Here is a 19,708-nt window from a genome sequence, read left to right as displayed (position 1 = left end):
GAACCTAGCCTAAAGGTTCTATGTAGCTTACTATGATTTCTATGAATCATATGTAGTCTAAAGATTTCTATGTAGCTTTACAGTTTACAGCTACAGCTATGTAGCTTTACAGATTTCTATGAATCATATGTAGCCTAAAGATTTCTATGTAGCTTTACAGTTTATCTCCAAACAAGTGATCTAGGATTTAAACTAGATTGGTCACATCGAGATCAATAAAATTTAGTTGTTTTAAATAGAATAACCCATGTTTTACCCTATTTAGCATTGGGAGAGTATATGAGCATTGTAGCAAGTGCTATACAGGACACTAAATGATGAGTCCATTATAAAGGCTGCAATTTTATATGCAGTTATTTGAATCTCATTGGGTTGTATCTTAAGTGTCTAAAGTCATGACTAAGTCCTATTGAAATCAGTGGGAGTTAGCCATGACTGACTAAGCTTATGATACAACCCACTGACCTCAACGAAAAGTAAAGATGATGGAGGGAGAATAGGAGTTGGAAGAGTAATATTGAACGTGGGGAAATTGACGGAAAGATAACTATAGTAAGCTATAGAAGAAAACACCTAACAGATGTAGCAATCCAATGGTCTGGGGGGAAAAATGTTATGTTTGTGTAGAAACATGCCATTGCTGAGAATGTAATAAAAGTGACTTATTGTAATGAAAATATATGCACTATCACTTAAAAGTAAGAGACAAAATCTGACTAAAGTGCTCATTTGAGAGATAAGGCCAATAAAAGATCTGACAGACAACTTTATCAGAACAGCAAAAAGATGCAAGTTACAAATTCATCACAATAGAGGTTTATTTCTGAAGGGGCATTATAAGCATTGTGCTTGAGTTTTAAAACATAAAAATATTGGTCAAAGTTTAAATTTTAACTAAAACACCTCGTCTGGTAAAGAAATGCTTCTCATGCAATATATTCATTCAGCAGTTCATTTTAGATCCTCATCCAGTAGATATTCTAAACACATGCTAGACATTATGTAAGTAAGTACACTTTCAAGTGAGGCAGAAACAAGCTTAACTATAGTAGAAATTGTAGCATACTGTTTTGTGATCAAATATAGTTGTGACAACCTGTTCATACTACTCATAGAATTACAGGTAGTACATAGAAATAATAGCAGTTGTTGAAATGTATATATTCATGATTCCCAGTTTACACTCAGAAGAATTAAAAAACATAAGTGACTATAACATCAAATAATCCATTAACAGACTGTTGAAAAGAATTTGATTAGTAGCCAACAGAGTGGGTTATATCAAAATAAAGTTAGTCAAGACCAAGCATCGCTTAAAAAAAAAAGATAAGCTCATTGCAACTCAATGGAACCTAGACATGACTTTATTTGAATAGAACCCAGTATCTAATGAAAGTGGATGTTTTGGAACTGGCCAAATACAAGTGATTTTTTAATTACTGATTATATTTGAAAAACCATCAAGATGGTTTGATGCAAGGAAACATTCACATGCAACATGTACATACCCAGGCTAGCCTATTTATTCATCTTCAAAGTGGTTCAACAGGCAACTTTTAAGTGGTAGTTAGTTCTCTTAAACTTATCAGGGGGAGAGCAACTGTCCTTATCTCAGAATAGCATATTCAGTGATGGGGGTGTGTGTGTATAATGATTGTGGGCTACTTTGAGGCAGGGAATCTTTCGATTTCTTTTGATATGTATACTGTCTTGATAATTTTTGTGTTCAAAAGCAGTATATAAATATTCTTAAGAAAGTTTCTGCAACAAAATGTTGCCTCCTAATCTTAATGCTCACCTGGCTCAAGCAGTCAATTCCCTTATTTATCTTTTCAGTTTTTTTTTGCCAACAACATTCAGTCATACATGGAAGTCACTGAAGCATGCTAAGCCTGCATCAAGCTGTGGGGGGGGGGGGGAGAAGAACAGGACCGTTTATCTTTTGCATTACACATTTGAGTATATAAAAACCCTTGTTTGTAAGTTGCCTGTTTTGTTTGCAATGTGATAGGCACTTAACCACATGATTTTGCAATTTATTTCATATTTATATACCATCTTTCTCATCAGATTTACACTGGCCAGTGTCATAACCCCCCATAGGGGAATTTACGATATTGTTCTATCTCTATTATTCAAACAGAACCCTTCATTCTCCAGATGTTATAGATATTTCAGAGGGGCCAGCACGCTATTGCATGCTCAATACAGTAATTCAAGTGAAATGAATTAGAAGCTTTTGTAGGTCAAGGCATTTATGCGTAAAACTATTGCATTTAGCTGTCTAAATAAAAGAAAATATTGCTTCAAATTATAGCTCACAACTGCTGTAATGGCAATAATTACATATGTTGACCTGAAATGCAATTAAGATTTGCTATTGATGCTGATTATGTACACAGTGTTGTGGTGAATTGCACCTTTTTACTTAAATTATATCAGAATACATACTTATATTTCTGAGGCTGCAATCTTAAGAAGGAGTATGTCCCAAGGACATGGGCTGAGCAGGCATGTGTAGGATTGTGCTGTTAGTTTATTAGGTTTTCAGTGGGAAAACATTTTGGCTACAAAACTGGATAATCACTGTCACCCCAGGACTGTCTTTTCTAGTGGCAGTCTGCTGGTATTCATTTGCATCTTTTTAGATTGTGAGCCCTTTTGGGACAGGGAGCCATTTAGTTATTTGATTTTTCTCTGTAAACCGCTTTGTGAACTTTTAGTTGAAAAGTGGTATATAAATACTGTTAATAATAATAATATAGCAAGTTCATTTAAACTTCAAAGAGAGGCCATTTCATGTCACAGTTGTCCTAAAAATTTAGAATACTAAAATGTGTTGCTTCTTAAAGCATAAATTTTAAAAAACTTACATGGATCTTTTATCTTACAGGTCTTGAGTCATCACGTCCAAACTTAATTCTTGGATTAGTAATTTGTCAGAAAGCAAAACGTCCTGCAGCTGTGCTGGAATCTGACAAGATGGATGAAAAGAGAAGCCGAATTCAGTTGCAAGATGAAACAGAAGTACCTGGGTATTCTAAAGGCCCTGTGCTTCCTCAGCAGGAGAAGAAAACTCCAAAATTCTCTCTTTATTCTGGAGATACAAATGTCACTACAACACCCCCTGGATCTCCTCCACCTCCCCCTCCCCCTCCCCCTCCAGAGCCACCTTCAGCAGTAACGCCCTCTGTGTTGAAAATATTGTCATCAATTAAAACAGGAAACCCAACCACTACTGCACCTTCAAATGTTTCAGGAACGAACACAACTGCTCCAGCTTCAAAATCATCCACCCCACTTGATCACATATTGCAAACTCTCTTTGGAAAAAAGAAATCTTTTGACCCAGTCACGAAGGACTCTGAAGGTGTTCAGACTTCAAAACCTGAAGCTCAGACTAATATTGATGAAGGACTACCGGCTGCTCCTTTATTAGATCCTATTGTGCAACAATTTGGGCAGATGTCAAAAGATAAGGCTATAGAAGAGGAGGAAGATGACAGACCTTATGATCCAGAGGAAGAATATGCCCCAGAAAGAGGTTTTGGAATACAAAGTGGTGAAAGTGACCTTGAAAAACCATGTGAAACTTCAGAGCAAGAGGATGAAGCTTATGACCCAGAAGATGAAACTATCTTAGAAGAGGCAAAGGTTACTGTTGATGATCTACCTAATAAGATGTATTCAGAATCTAAAAACAGCTCCTTGGCAGCCTCTGCTCCTTTTGTACCTGATATATCAGCTCCAACATCCTTGGTGGAACAACAAAAAATGTTAGAAGAATTAAACAAACAAATAGAAGAACAGAAAAGACAACTGGAGGAACAAGAAGAGGCCCTCAGGCAACAGAGAGCAGCTGTTGGTGTTTCAATGGCTCATTTTTCAGTGTCTGATGCTTTAATGTCACCACCTCCAAAGTCATCAATAGCAAAAACGGAGTTATTTCAACATGAAAAACTAACTACTGAAAAATCTGAGTTACCTTCATCTTCAAGTCAAATTCAGGGAAGTGACCCTAGACAAAATAGAGATCCCCGACAAGCCAGACGGATTATAACTGAGTGTAATGAAAGTTCTGACCCGAACCTAAAGATGCAAGCAATACAGGGAGAGACTTCTCCAGGAGAAATTCTTCTACCTAACTATTCGGGTCCATTGCAAACTTCACTTGTTAAAGAAGATATAACATTGATATCTGTTCCTCAGTCTGGCCATAATAGTTCATGGGTTACAGGTGAAAAAGGTTCTGCTCAGTCTGAACAAGATGTGTCCACTGTCAAATTTGAAGTTGCCCCACAAGTTCACCAGGAAACTGCAAATAAATCCACTCCTACTGAAATGCCTACAGCTGCACCTATTCGTAAAGTACTGCTACCAACACCAACCAATCCATGTTTCCTCTCTAATTTTCCTCCATCCAATGATGCTTGGTCAAATGAATCTCAGAACAGTAATGCTCCAGGAAGGGATTCTTTTTCAAGCCCCGTGTTCACATCACAGGAGAAAGGTCCTGGTCACTTTGAAGCAGAAAGAGGCCCTTCTTCATTGCAATATGAAGACCAAAGAAATTCTCAGCCTTGCCACTTTTACCAACAAATGGAATCTCACATAATTCAAAGTGGGGAAGAAAGAGGTGGAACCCCATTTTCTTCTCATGGACAAAAGGGTGGTCCTCCTCCACTGATGTGTGGTGTTACTGACTTCCATGGACAGAGAGGTCCACCACCACAGTTTACTGAAGGGCATAACCCTCCCCCCAATAATGATGGACAAAGGGGTCCTCCACCAACCAGGTTTGGAGCCCCAAGAGCACCCATTCCTTCATTATTTTCTGCACCGCATGGACCACCACCTCACTTTGGTGATAACAGGGGCCCTTCACCATCATTTCCTAGTGGGCCAAGAGAAATGGCACCCTCTCAGTTTGAAGAGGGAACATCTCATCATAGGGAACCTCACATGGAACATAGGGAATTTCCAGATTCCCAATATCATGAGATGGTTGGACCTCCTGGAAAATTTGAAGGACCTGAGTCACCCCAATTTATGGGAAATAGGGGGCCTGCACCATTTCCTTTTGGGGGTCAAAGAAGGCCTCCACCAAATCAATTTAAAGGTCAAAGAGGAGGCGCACAACCTCAATTTGGAGGGCCAAGAGGTCCACCACCTAATAATTTTGGGGGTTCAAGAGGCCCTCCTCCAAATCAGTTTGAAGGACAAAGAGGACCTGCTCCGGGTCACATGCCTGGACCAAGGGCGCTTCTACCATCACCACCATTTGAAGAACGGAGAGTGGGCTCACCACCCAGATTTCCAAACCAGAGAGGCCCAGCACCACATCAGTTTGGTGGACCAAGGGGACCTACACCTGGATTTCCAGAACAAAATGAGCCTCCCCCTAATAGGCTTAATTTCCCAGGACAGTCTCAGCAGAGTATGAAGTCAGCCCCCAGACCACTTCTGGATCTTCCAAGTCATCCACCCCAGCATAGGAAAGAGATGTGGGATGAAACTGGACCTTCTACATCTCACACTAATAATTCAGGACAAGGATCTGAGTCAGAAGCACAGTGGCCAGCACCTGATTTTCGAGATGGTCGAAGTAATGACTATAGAGCACAGGCTTTTGAAGGCAGGCAGAGAGAAAGATTTGAGGGAGGTAATAAGGAAAAAATATTAGAGCAACCTGATGCCCAACAGTCAGATAATCGACCAAACAGAGGAAGTGATGATAGACGAAGGGATCGTGATCATAATAGGCCTTGGGAAAGGGACCGTGGCAGAAACTGGAATAGGGGTAGGGAAAGGGATTGGGAAAGACACAGAGAAAAAGACTGGGATAAAAACAGAGATAGAAACTATAACAAAGAGAGGGAAAGAGAGTCAGAAAGAGGTAAAGACTGGGAAAGAAACAGAGACAGGGGCCGAACTAGAGAAGGGGATCCTTATAGAAGACGAGAAAGATCAAGAAGCAGGGACCGTGACTACGACAGGTTCAGGGACCGAGATCGAGCACGAAGTAGGGAAAGAGAAAAAGACAGAGAAAGGGATAGGGACCGCGACAAAGATAGAGGAAGAGATCGCAAAGATCGGAGTAAAAGTAAGGAATGTGATAAAGACTCTAAGCCAGAAACACAAACAGGTGCCCAAAGGCCAGAAGCTGCTCCTTCTTCCACTAAGCAGACATAGAAAACAAAAAAGACACTTGAACCAATGGGTCACTCAGAAAGAAAAACAATTGTAATAATTTACTCTGGATGTCTTGTACATAGTGTATATTTTGAGCATTAGAAAAATACTTTGGTAAAGGCTGTTTGACAAAAATGAAGAAAAAAATGAACTGTAAATGCAAATATTAAGCAGGAACATGCTGGACTTGCTACATTTTGTTCATAATGTTTTCTTACCAGATATATATATATATATATATAGGGCAAAGTCTTTCCCTGCATGGACACGGCGTCTGTAGACGGAGGAATTCCCATAGAATTGAACAGGGTCCTGTTCCCGCCCCTTCCCACGGTCTCTGTGCATTGGCACAGTTTGGAATCACCCACCCGCATTCTCCACAGTAGTTTGTTGCACTGACTGTTGGGCAGCAGTAGGTCTGTTGAGCCCTGTGGGGATCCCTGCAAGTGCAGATGCAGCACCAGTGTGGGGGAAGGATCAGGCCTCTAGCATTACAGTTCTAAAATGTTGCTTTTTTCTATTTCTTCCTTTATCTAGAATTTTCCATTTAAAGATGAAAAATGGAAACTCTTCAGAGAGCACATTGCTTTTTAAGAATATAAAGTTCTGTTTCCAATAACTTGAATTGCCATTTTATGAGAATTTAAGCAAGATCTTAGAAGCCATACCTTTACATCTCAAATATATATATAGTATTGGTGTTTCAACTAGTTCCTACATCCAAGAGAGCCCAATATTTCTGTCCGGAGCTAATCTATGTATGGATTTTGTATATTTAAGAAATTATTTACTGGAGAGCAGTGTTATTTGTAACTGGCCAAGTATTTGAATAAGAAATGTTAAGCTTCTAAGTTCGTTATCCTCCTTTTTTACATGAGAGGAATTTTGAGTTCTAGATTTCAGCTAGTAAGAAGTTCAGGCAATAAATTAATGTCTAAATGAGCAACTTTCATTTGAGCAAAAGGTTTTAAATGTTGCATTTTTACAAAAGGTATAGTTTGAGTAAAATCTGTAAACAATGCAACTGAGCTTTTAAAACATGCTTATTGGAAAACATTTTATAAATGATTGATCAAAGGAGAAAAAGTAGCTGCCACAACTGATCTCTCAGTTGTAACAGTTAATGCAGAATGGATTGTCATACTGAAGAATTTAAGTAATTTGGTCTTGCCTATAATTTTCAGTCAAGCAGATTCAAAAATTAAAATATCAGAGCACATTCCAGGCAAAAGTGAGCTCTTTTAAGTCCTGCTGATTTGCAGGAAAAGTTTTAAAACATGTTTAACTCTTCTGCTAACATCAGTGGCACTTAAAAGTAGTTAACTGACTCGAGTGAAGGGACGTGTGGTGGGTGGGGAAGCAGAGCCTTCATGCCAAAGTCCTTCGGAAAGCGCCACCACTGTGAGGGGTGCGCAAGCACACTCAACTCATGCGCTTTGCGTGTGGGTTGGGAATGCTTGCAGTCCTCCCATGGCGGCACTTTTCAAAGGACTCCAGCAGGGAGCCTCCCCACCCACCACAAGTTCCTGCTGGACTGTGCCTTCAGTCCTTGTCAAACTCATGACCACCTAATTGATATTGGAAATAAATATTTACGTAAAGGTTGGAGTGATAAAACCAATAATTCTGAACTTTATAAGAGAACTTTTTCACTGTGAAATGCAGTATACCATTACTTTTCCTGTATTCAAGCTCATAATTCTAAAGAGTGCATAATTCTAATAGGGGGGAAAAAAACAATTACAAGTTTAACTGGGTTTGTACATTTACAGTTAGGCAATTACTTTAATAGTTTTATAAACATTTTGCAAATGTAAAATTAAATTCTTAACATTTGCATTTTGAAATCTGCATTACAAGTAGCACGACTCCATAAGTCAATCACTATAGATTTACACTTTCTATTGGTACATCTCAGTCTTTAAACATCAAAGAACATGTTGATTTAAAAAGCGGCCTATATACAAAACCCTTTTGCAAAATACTAAAGACATGGTGTAGAACCCATATCTACTATGATGTAATTTTTTATTCAAACTGTTTCTAACTTAGACATACATGTAAGTATGCAAAATCAAGTGTTTGTTTAGGTTTACTTGACACAGGTTTCTGTAAATTGTATTTTATATTTCAGAATATTATCACTGTACATTAAATGTGGGACTTCATAGGTTTTTGTTACTGTAAGTCAAATAAACATCTTCAGAAAGCTTTTGTTTGAACATTTTCATGGGAATTGATTGTAGTATCTGCCAGTTAATCCACTAGTCTTATTTTTTCAGTTTGCAAGCTTCACCAGATCATCTTCCAAAACATGGTATGCTTTATTCAAAGTTTTTCTACCAAATAGATATTACTGTCCATTATGTTTTGGGTCCCGTTAGGGAGAAGGGCTGGATAAAAATAAAGTTTTATTATTATTTATTATTATTATGTTTTGGCATTAGGCAACAATTCAGTAGCAAGATGTACTTGCTAACAAGTGACAGAAATATTTGGGGGGGTGGGTAGCAGTCCTTTTTGTTCAGACAATGTGGAAGTAGCAAAGCAGTCATCTAAGCCAGTGGTTCTCAAACTTTTTAGCACCAGGACCTGCTTTTTAAAATGACTCTATTGCAACAGTTTTCAACCACTGTGCCATGGAACACTAGTGTGCCGTGAATGATCCCCAGGTGTGCCGCGAATGATCCCCAGGTGTGCTATGGGAATTTGGGAGAGGGTCATTAGTAGGGCCATTGGAGGATGTGAGCCCCCCATTGACAGTACAGTGTGCTTTGTCAGTTGTCAAAAAACTGATGGTGTGCCTTGACCATTTTAGTGCCTTGTCAGTGTGCCATGAGATGAAAAAGGTTGAAAATCACTGCTCTATTCGGACACAACTAGCTTTACAAGACTTTAAAAAGGTAATCTAGAAAGTATGTAAGTATCTGCAAAAAACTGAAGGCTAACTAAGGGTGTAATCCTAATCCCTTATGTCAGTGCTTTCCAGCACTGGCATAAGGGCAATGCAGCTCTGAGGTAAGCGAACAAACATTCCCTTATTTTGAAGAGGCCTCCGTGACACCCAACTGCAGAATGCAGCTCATCGCCCATTGGCACCGCTATGCCAGTGCTGGAAAGCACTGACATAAGGGGTTAGGATTGTGCCCTAAGTCCCACAAGCCTTGAGGCTATTCATTAGGGCTGCCTCATTATGAGAAATGGGTTGAGGTTTTCTTTGCAAATAGTGTCATTTTAAAAAGTAGGTCGCAGTGCTCAAAAGTTTGAGAATGACTGAGTTATGTGATCTTTCCATCACCTGAGTTTTCATTGGAGGCTTTGTGGGACCCACCAGAAATCAGGTCCCCGCCCACAGTTTGAGAAACACTGATCTAAGCACTATATTATGAATGCAGATTCAGGTTTAGCCTGCAGTCCTAGAAATCTATGTACATAAGTAGATATCTACATGCATAGTGGCAGTGGCATAGCTAAGGAAGTGCAGGGGGTAGCAGATGCACGGGGCAACAAGCTTTAGGGGTACAACAAGCTGAGCTTGATACTAGTGACCAAAATTTTGAAAAAATTGATATATACAAATAGTACCATCATGTTATATATCATTGGAAAGGTAACTTAATGCAGAATGCAATGAAAAAAAACCTCATTGGAATATCTGCATTCTATCAAAAGGTATGGCCAATTAATTATAAAATGAAAGCACAACTGCCTTATGGAACAAAAAGTGGATTCTCTTAACTCAAAACTGACCTACGATACTGATTGTTCAATGACATGTTGCAATGACATGTTATTATGATACAGCATGGAACCAATAAAGTGTTAATATGAGTCAGCGCTCATTTCCATATATCATAATACAGTTACCCCTGCTAACTGGGTAAGGATGCAATTCTTCAAGTGGTGCTCTTATGTTTAGCAGGGGAAAAATAACCATCCCTCTTCACCCCAGCACAATGTCTCAAACTAATCAGAGGCACACTTATTTATTTACTTAATTAAATTTGATTTTGTCTTGGAGGGGTGGCTACAAATAATCCATGACCCTAGGTAGCAGATAGATGCCATAGCTATGCCACTAGCTGGGGGAGGTGGCAGAGGAAGTGGGTGGTGAGCAACTCAGGAAAGGAGGCAGGTTCCCCCCCCAATTTTCACTTTTTAAAAAGCCAGAGTGTGACATCACTTCCGGTTGTGACATCACTTCAGGGGCATCAATGAATAATATATTGACCTCTCCAGCCTAAACCTAAACTTGAAGGAGTCAGTCACAATCACAGACAAGTCCCATGAGGGGCACAAGTAGTAAAACGTTGTCAAGTAACAAAAAGGCAGCATTAGAAGGATTAGAAGCCAGGGACGCCCTCAGAGGCGGAGCAGCGGCGCCCAGGCAGCCGCCCCCTCCTCTTTTATAGGAGGAGACATGATGGGCACCCTAGAGTGTCAGTGCCACTCTAGGGTGCTTGTCTCCTATCCTCTGATAAAAGAGGAGGGGAGGGGAGGGGCGGCTCAGTCGGTGCCCAGGTGCTGACTGAGAGGCAGCAAGCTGCCTCTCTGCAGCGCTCCTGCATGCTCCTCCTGGGGGGGGCAAGGGCGAGGCTCCAAGGCGCCCCTAAGAGGGTCGGCACTTGGGGCATTTGCCCCATTTCCCCCCTAAGTACGCCAGTAGGTAGAATCAATAATATATTAAAAATAAAATATTGAAATGAATTGGGACCCACCTAGTAGGTCTGGCCCCACAGTTTGAGAAACACTGTCTTGAGCAATCAGGTACTGGGCTACACCTTCTGCAGTATGCAGAATGACAGACGCACCAATTCTGAACTAGAGATTGGACCATCAAAGGTAATCAAGAAACAAGAACAAGGCCTCAATAAGTTCACTTCGCAATAGCCTCTGTGCTTTTCCATGGGGATTTCAAATATTAAAAGGTGGGTCTCATTAACCCATTGTGTTCACTATTTGCTGTTTGCTGGTTCCCTGAACTGTTCAGCGATCCGCTAGTGCTGTGTCAAGCACTCTCATTCCTTCTGCTAGCCAATAACTGCAGCACAAGCTGGCACCCAAGACAGGTATCAGACCACTCCCTTTCCTGACTTTTTTTCCTTTCTTCCTCTACACCAGCGATTTTCAACCTTTTTCATCTCACAGCACACTGACGAGGCACTAAAATTGTCAAGGTACACCATCAGGTTTTTGACAATTGACAAGGAATACCGCAAAAGTTCCATCTGAAATGTGTGGTTCTTGAAAGACAGAACTTTTCTTTAATTGTAAAAATCCCTACGGGGATTTAAACAGTCTGCCTATGTAAACCGCTTTGAATTAAAGTCCAAGGAGAAATCTGATGACCAAGAAAGGCGGTATATAAATACCTGTATTATTATTATTATTATTATACCATGCTATACCACTGGTGTACCGGGGGGGCAAACGGGGCAAATGCCCCAAGTGCCAACCCTCCAGGGGCACCTCAGAGCCTCTCCGTCACCCTGTCCCCCCCAGGAGGAGTGCCCAGGAGCGTTGAGGAGAGGCAGCTTGCTGCCTCTCCGTCAGCACCTGGGCACCAACTGAGCCGCCCCTCCCCTCCCCTCCTCTTTTACCAGAGGATAGGAGACAGGCACCCTAGAGTAGCACTGATGCTCTAGAGCGCCCATCTTGTCTTCTCCTATAAAGGAGGGGAGGCGGCCCAGTCGGCGCCAAGATGCTGCCTGGGAGGCAGCTTCCTGCTGCCTCCCAGGAGCGCTCCTGGGCGCCCCTGCTCTGCCTTTGAGGGCATCCCTCAGAGGCAGAGCAGAAGTGGCGTGCCCCCCCTCCGAAGTCGGAGGGGATGCGTGCCGCTTTCCGGCTTGGTTCGCTCCTCCTGCGCCTTGAAGGGCATCTCTCTGTGGCGCAGGGGAAGCCTCCTGGCCCGGGTCGCCCCTCCTGTGCTTTGGAGGGCATCTCTCTGTGGCACAGGGGAAGCGGCACACCCCCCCCTCCCACTTCGGAGGAGACGTGTGCCACTTCCCGGCCCTCACAGAGCCTTCCGCACAGCTTACAAGCGGCATGGAGGTCTCCACTGCAGCGGTCTGGGGCCACTAGAAGCAGTCCCAGACCGCTGCCATGGAGACCCCCATGGCACGGAAGGCTCCATGGGGGCCTTGGCTGCCTCCTCCATTCCCCCTTGTTTTAAAAGGGGCAACAGAGGAGGCAGCTGCACAGTAGTAATTGTGGTGACATCACTGCAATTACTTCCCGGTCAGGTGTGCGGGGGGGGGGCCGGAGAAGGGGGGCAAAACGGGGTGTGGGGGTGGAATCCTAGAGGTTGCCCCAGGCACGGGGACCCCCAGGAACGCCACTGGTGCATACATCCCTGCTTGAAAAAGAAGCATTTTTTCAAGTGGTGCTTCTCTAATTCTTAGCAAGGGAAGACTATCTTGTCCCTGCTCACCCCAGCATAGGGTCTTTTTCTAGAGGTCATTACTGCTGTTGTTTTGCATTGATTGTTAGCCTTTTGGGAACCGGGCCCCATTTATATAGCTATTTTGCTATGTAAACAGCTTTGTGAGTTTTTGTTTCTTACAAAAGCTTATATTAGAGGCATATCTAGACAGGCTGCAAAGTACTAAGTCTTGCAGGGAGCCACACCGCAATATGTAAGTGACCCCTTCCCCTTCAAAGCCATTCTGGGTGGGGGGAGCAGAGCATTGCTCCAAATGCCTCTGTTCTGCTCCTCCCACCCAGAATGGCTCTGGAGGGAGGGGGGGTCTACTTGCAAGTTGCAGTGAGTTTCCCTGCAAAACTTAGTGCTTTGCACCCTCTTTAGCTATGCCACTGCGGTATACAAGTCCAACCTTGTTATACACTGATTTTTTATACACAGATTGACTCAATACAAATGGCCACTGCAAATGGGAAAGAATGTGCTGATCCCTGGAGAAGGGGAAAAATGCATCCCTTTAAAATCAGTTTTAAAAACTGCTTTTTACAGTTGTAGAGAGACTGTCATGCAGGTGATTACAGGTATAACCTAATTATCCACAGATTTTTCTATCTCAAGAAGTACCTTTTAAATTAAAGGAAAACAGTCCTTTAACAGTTAGTTAGTTGGCAACCTTCAGTCTCGAAAGACTATGGTATCGTGCTCTGAATGGTGGTGGTTCTGGCACAGCGTGAAGCTGACAGAACTACCAAGATCCAGGTCTACAGAGCTTGCGTCCTGAGTACACTTCTGTACTGCAGCGAGTCATGGACTCTTCGCTCACAACAGGAGAGGAAACTGAATGCTTTCCACATGCGCTGCCTCCGACGCATTCTCAGCATCACCTGGCAGGATAAAGTTCCAAACAACACAGTCCTGGAACGTGCTGGAATCCCTAGCATGTACGCACTGCTGAAACAGACGCCTGCGTTGGCTCGGTCATGTCGTGAGAATGGGCAATGGCCGGATCCCAAAGGATCTCCTCTATGGAGAACTCGTGCAAGGAGAGCGCCCTACAGGTAGACCACAGCTGCGATACAAGGACATCTGCAAGAGGGATCTGTAGGCCTTAGGGATGGACCTCAACAAGTGGGAAGCCCTGGCCTCTGAGCGACCCGCTTGGAGGCAGGCTGTGCAGCATGGCCTTTCCCAGTTTGAAGAGACACTTGGCCAACAGTCTGAGGCAAAGAGGCAAAGAAGGAAGGCCCATAGCCAGGGAGACAGACCAGGGACAGACTGCACTTGCTGCCAGTGTGGAAGGGATTGTCACTCCCGAATTGGCCTTTTCAGCCACACTAGACGCTGTTCCAGAACCACCATTCAGAGCGCCTGAAGTCACCATTTTGAGACTGAAGGCTGCCAACTCCAGTAAAGCCTAAGTGCCTGGAGGGAGACCCATTGCCTCTGTGTGCATTTCAAAAGGTCAGCAAGGCTGTTCTTAAATCACTGGAGGGAAGGGACTTTGTTTTTTTAATTGATTTGCTTTAGTGCATTTTTTGTCATCCATGTGACTCCTGGGAAAGGAACCCTCAGGAATAATGAGACTCAACCTGTATAAATATTCTTAATAAATAATGGTAATTATGAGAATGCCTGGACACAGTCACTATGTGAAACCTGGGGTGGTTTTCTGCCACTATGGGTGAAACCTGCCACTATGATGCCACGCCCATGCTCCTGGGCACATGAACAGCACAGAGCAAGTCTTGGGCAGGCTGAGGTTTGGCCTGAGGCAAGGGGAAAAAATTTCCCTTACCCTGGGGAGAGCTGCAGCAATGCCAATGGGCCTGCTGGAATCTGTACTACCTAAAGAGGTGGCGCAGATCTGAACAGAAGAGAGCAGCCTGAAGCTGCTCCGACATGCCCGGGAATGGGGCTAGGTGGGTCTCACCTCCCACTCCCTGCCATGGTCCTGCCCACTGCCTGCCCTCCCCCTGCCCTGACACACCTAATGGTGTAATGGTGTACACCTAATGGAAACACCTAATATAATGGAAACACCTAATGGTGGCAGTGGTGTGGGTTTTCAGAGCAGGAGAAGGTGTTCTGGGTCAGGGGGATGGTGGGGGGAGTGACCAGCCGGGGGGGGGGTTAGGACCAGTGGAGTCCTGTACCACTGTATCCTATCGACTGTGTCAGGCTGCAAAGTCCAACATGGAGGTTCTCCAGTCTGTGTCAGCAAAACAGCTGGTGCAGATTCAAGTAGCCCCATTGCAGGACATGCACCCTTATTCAGGGGCATGGACAAATGATTCCTTCCCCCAAGGAGACATCCAGTGGCCTCCGCAGGACCACTGGATACAGTGGTAACGGCCCCACTGGGGATAGGATTGGGCTGCTAGTTTCTGATACGTGTAAGAAACATTTTATATTTTTATGTTGATTTCAGACATAAAGCACAGTTTCTTGAAAATAAAATGTAAATATAGTCACCTGATTCAGGGGCTGAATTGAAGGCAAATTCAAATTACTGGAAAAAATGACCTGAACATTGTAGAGGGCGATGTACCTTTAAAAGAGCCCTGTAAGAAAAAAGTGTTCTTGGTCAGATGTATTTTTGGAAGAAATTGGTGGGAGTCATCTGTAAATGTAAAAATGATTTCAGAGATATATATCACTGAGGAGAACCTGAGGAAGAGAGGCAGTTCCTGTTGCATTTAGCTTAAGGAATTGTCACCTTTGTGAAACCGTGGCCTCTTTCAGATCTGGTAAAAACTGGACACACTTTCTTTTTCTGCAAGTGTAATTTAGGGTTGACATTAAAAATTAAACTCTAAACAATGATCTATTTTGAAACGAAGCATGCTATGTAAATATAAATAAGTAATAGTGCAGTTTGAACAGTAGTTACCCAAGAATCCCAACAGCAGCCCAAGTAACGAAAAGAAAATTAAATACATACAATACACACAGCCATCGTATAACAAAAAAGTTAGTTTAAACCATAACTTTTGCAGGGGAAGGGAAATGCATTTAAATGACATAAGTGTAGGTGACCATAACTAGGAACCAAGGTCTGCCTTTGCTGTCAGATATTGTCTACACAGAAATCTTCCTTTCATAGAACATTTGACAATGGTTCAATTGGTGGTTGACCAGGATCCCAGTGTAGAAATGTTAAAGGAAGGGTACAGTTAGTTGAAAATTACACCTTGACACAACACTTTTGTGTATAATAGGATGGTTATGTGCTGTGGGTTCTTTCCAGCTATTTAGCACATGCATGTTTCTCCATGGGATACGGATTCTATTTTGTTCTTATTTATTGTTGTTTATATTGTGGTGTTTGTTTTTGTTATTTATTTTTGTTTAAATTGTAAGCTGCCTTGGGCATCTGCTCTGGCAGAGGAAAGGCGAGGTGTAAATCTTTTAAATGAATGAATCATTTGTTATTCACTGTGATTTGGTTTGTTCTTGCCATAGAAAAGAAGTTTGCATATGCAACAGAAAGTCTAAAAAGTCACACAATAAGCAATCCATCCTTGTTATCATTGCACTTTCTAAACACTTGTGTATTGTGACCAAGGAGTTCTCTTAGGGAACTGGAGGGGTCATTATTTGTTATTAGTTGTAATTAATAATATTGGACTGCCTTACAAAGTTGTTGTGTAGATGTCTGAGATAAGCCAGGAGAAGCACTTTGGGCAGTAGGGGGAAGCCCTATATGTTGTTTGGCAACAATGCATAAGAACATAAGAACAGCCCCACTGGATCAGGCCATAGGCCCATCTAGTCCAGCTTCCTGGATCTCACAGCGGCCCACCAAATGCCCCAGGGAGCACAACAGATAACAAGAGATCTCATCCTGGTGCCCTCCCTTGCATCTGGCCTTCTGACATAGCCCAATTCTAAAATCAGGAGGTCGCGCATACACATCATGGCTTGTACCCCGTAATGGATTTTTCCTCCAGAAACTTGTCCAATCCCCTTTTAAAGGCGTCCAGGCCAGTCACCATCACCACATCCTATGGCAAGGAGTTCCACAGACCGACCACACGCTGAGTAAAGAAATATTTTCTCTTGTCTGTTCTAACTCTTCCAACGCTCAATTTTAGTGGATGCAAAAATGATACAGTTATCGATTGGAAATTTGCAGCCTGGGAGATAATGAAGAGGGAGGTGATCAGGTGCATCTCACCACACCGCCTCCCCAAAAACTGAAAGAGAACATAAGTGTCCTGCTGGATCAGGCCAAGGGGCCATCTAGTACAGTTTCTTGTATCTCAAGAGTGGCCCACCAGATGCCTCAGGGAGCACACAAGGCAACAAGAGAACTGCATTCTGGTGCCCTCCCTTGATCTGACATTCTGAAGTATCCTAGAACCAGGAGGTACACCCAACATGGCTTGTAACCTGTGATGGAGTTTTCCTCCATTAATCTGTCCAATCCCCCTTTAAAGGCATCCAGGCCAGATGCCATCATCACATCCTGTGGCAAGGAGTTCCATAGACTAGTTACAAGTAGGGTAAAGAAATATTTTCTTTTGTCCATCCTAATTCTCCTGACACTCAATTTTAGTGGATGTCCCCTTGTCCTGGTGTTGTGCAAGACGGAAAAGAACATTCCTCTATCCATTTCCCTGCAGAATCAGTAAATCCCATTATGTTCCAAAATCCGGAGGTTGCACATACCCATCACGACTTGTAACCTGTGATGGACTTTTCCTCCACAGATCTGTCCATTTACCCCTTTCAAAGGCAGATCAAACTCCCTCACCACATCCTGTGGCAAGGAGTTCCACAGACCAATTCTGTGGAAATCAATTATGTTACAAAATCAGGAGGTTGCACATCATGGCTTGTAACCTGTGATGGTGTTTTCCTCCATAGGTCTGTCCATTTACCCCTTTTAAAGGCATCTAAGCTAGATGCCATCACCACATCCTGGGGCAAGGAATTCCACAAGCTAATTTACTTTCTGTTTCTGCTCTAACTCTCAGGACCCCGTCCTATGACAAGGAGTTCCACAGGCTAATCTACCACAGACAATGCTGGGTGAATAAAATTTCCTTGTGTCTGTTCTAACTCTCAGGACGCTGTCCTGTGGCGAGGTGTTCCACAGGCTAATCTACCACAGACAACGCTGGGTGTATAACACATTCTTGTGTCTGTTCTAACTCTCAGAACTCTGTCCTGTGACAAGGAGTTCCACAGGCTAATCTACCACAGACAACACTGGGTGTATAACATATTCTTGTGTCTGTTATAACTCTCAGGACGCTGTCCTGTGGCAAGGAGTTCCACACGCTAATCTACTCTCAGGACACTGTCCTGTGGCAAGGGGTTCCACAGGCTAATCCACTCTCAGAACACCATCCTGTGGCAAGGGGTTCCACATGCTAATCTACTCTCAGGACACCACCCTGTGGCAAGGAGTTTCACAGGCTAAACTATTCTCAGGATGCCCTCCTGTGGCAAGGAATTCCACAGGATATTGTACTCTCAGGATGCCATCCTGTGGTAAGGGGTTCCACAGGCAACGCTGGGTGAATAAAATGTTCTTGTGTCTGTTTGAACTCTCAGGACGCTGTCCTGTGGCAAGGGGTTCCACAGGCTAATGACTGGCTGGGTAAAGAAGCCCAGCCTTGTGCCTGTACTGACTCAGTGCCAGTGGGTGTCCCTGCCCTGGCCCTGGTGTTGTGTGAGGGGACCTGAGACCTCCTGGGAGGCCCTGAGGAAAGGGGGAACCGTTGGGCTCCACAGAGCGTGGGCGGAGCCCCTCAAGGTGGGTGCCTCGCCCCTCCCCCCAGTATGTGACCGTTGGGGGGATGAAAGAGGGGGAAGGGGCGGGGCGTCGCGGCCGTTTGGAGACCGTCGCGAGCGCCGAGCCCGGGTGGGCGGAGGCGCCTGGGCCGGCCGTTGCCCCGCCGGTTGCTAAGCGACCAGGGCTGCTGCTTTGGGGCCTGCCCTGAGGGAGGCGGGGAGAGAGGCCAGGCCAGAGTAGGCCTCAGGGGTGGGAGGGGCGCGCGTGTGCTGGAAGCAGCCTCCAGTCCGCCCCTCCTCGCCCACCACTGGGGGGCGCGGGGGGGCTCCCTCTGAGCCCCACCTGGAGATGCTGAGAAGGGCTGCTTGAGTTCCCAGCAGTACAGAGCTACACTCTCTCCTCCCCTTGGGGTCTTTTTCTTATAGGGCACCCCATATTATTCTGTGGGGCACAGAGTGGCGTGCAGGCACAGAGCACCCCATATGGTTTGGGGCCCACATTATTTCTAGGGCATCCCATTTTGTGTGGGGCACAGAGAGGCTTGCAAGCACAGAGCACCCCATATTATTCTGTGGGGCACAGAGTGGCGTGCAGGCACAGAGCACCCCATATGGTTTGGGGCCCACATTATTTCTAGGGCATCCCATTTTGTGTGGGGCACAGAGAGGCTTGCAAGCACAGAGCACCCCAGATTATTCTGTGGGGCACAGAGTGGTGTGCAGGCACAGAGCACCCCATATGGTTTGGGGCCCACCTTATTTCTCGGGCACCCCATATTATTGCGTGGGGCACAGAGTGGTGTGCAAGCACAGAGCACCCCCTATTGTTTGGGGTTTTGTTTGGGGCCCACATTATTTCTGGGGCACCCCATATTGTTGTTAGGGGCACAGAGTGGTGTGCTAAGTTGATTTCCCTTTTTTGGGTCTAGGATTTGAACCACTCAGTTTTTAAAAAATATTTATACATATATTTTCCTCCAGTGTTTTGAGGAGGGGAGGACTGGATAATTTATTGAGTGCCTTTTAGCTCAGGACAGTTTTTGAAGAATTTGCTGTCCCACCCCCCTTTTTTATAACCTTAAAGCACTTTCCTGGGATAAGTGTTCTGGTCACAGCACTCTCAGGAACTGGCGACGTTAATACCTTTTGCTTTATTTATTTTTAGGAACTGTAATTGGAGAATGATGTGATCCAATCTCCATTCAGTGTAAAATAATCAACCCCCTCCAATAGTGTGAGTTTTTAAATTGCAGATATCATTGCACAGCATCATTGCATCCAGTGGGTGACATTTACTGCTTGTGCATTTAGTTGTCAAAAGACTTTTTTGTGGCATTCCTATTCTTCAGAATC

At 43.9% G+C, this 19,708-nt stretch overlaps 1 protein-coding gene across 2 annotated transcripts in view; it reads left to right on the top strand.

Annotated features, from left to right (window-relative positions):
* The window catches only part of DIDO1 (death inducer-obliterator 1), a 78,855-nt gene extending 70,459 nt beyond the window's left edge, over positions 1 to 8,396 (top strand). For both annotated transcript variants that reach the window (XM_066626269.1, XM_066626268.1), the window contains one exon: positions 2,894 to 8,396. In XM_066626269.1, the coding sequence (XP_066482366.1) occupies positions 2,894 to 6,192 (3,299 nt within the window). In that variant the 3' untranslated portion in view covers positions 6,193 to 8,396. The remainder of the gene's footprint in view (positions 1 to 2,893) is intronic.
* Positions 8,397 to 19,708: the final 11,312 nt, after the last annotated feature.

The sequence above is a fragment of the Tiliqua scincoides genome, chromosome 4 (assembly GCF_035046505.1).
Source record: "Tiliqua scincoides isolate rTilSci1 chromosome 4, rTilSci1.hap2, whole genome shotgun sequence".
Lineage (NCBI taxonomy): Eukaryota > Metazoa > Chordata > Lepidosauria > Squamata > Scincidae > Tiliqua > Tiliqua scincoides.
This window is presented reverse-complemented; position numbering and strand designations above follow the sequence as displayed.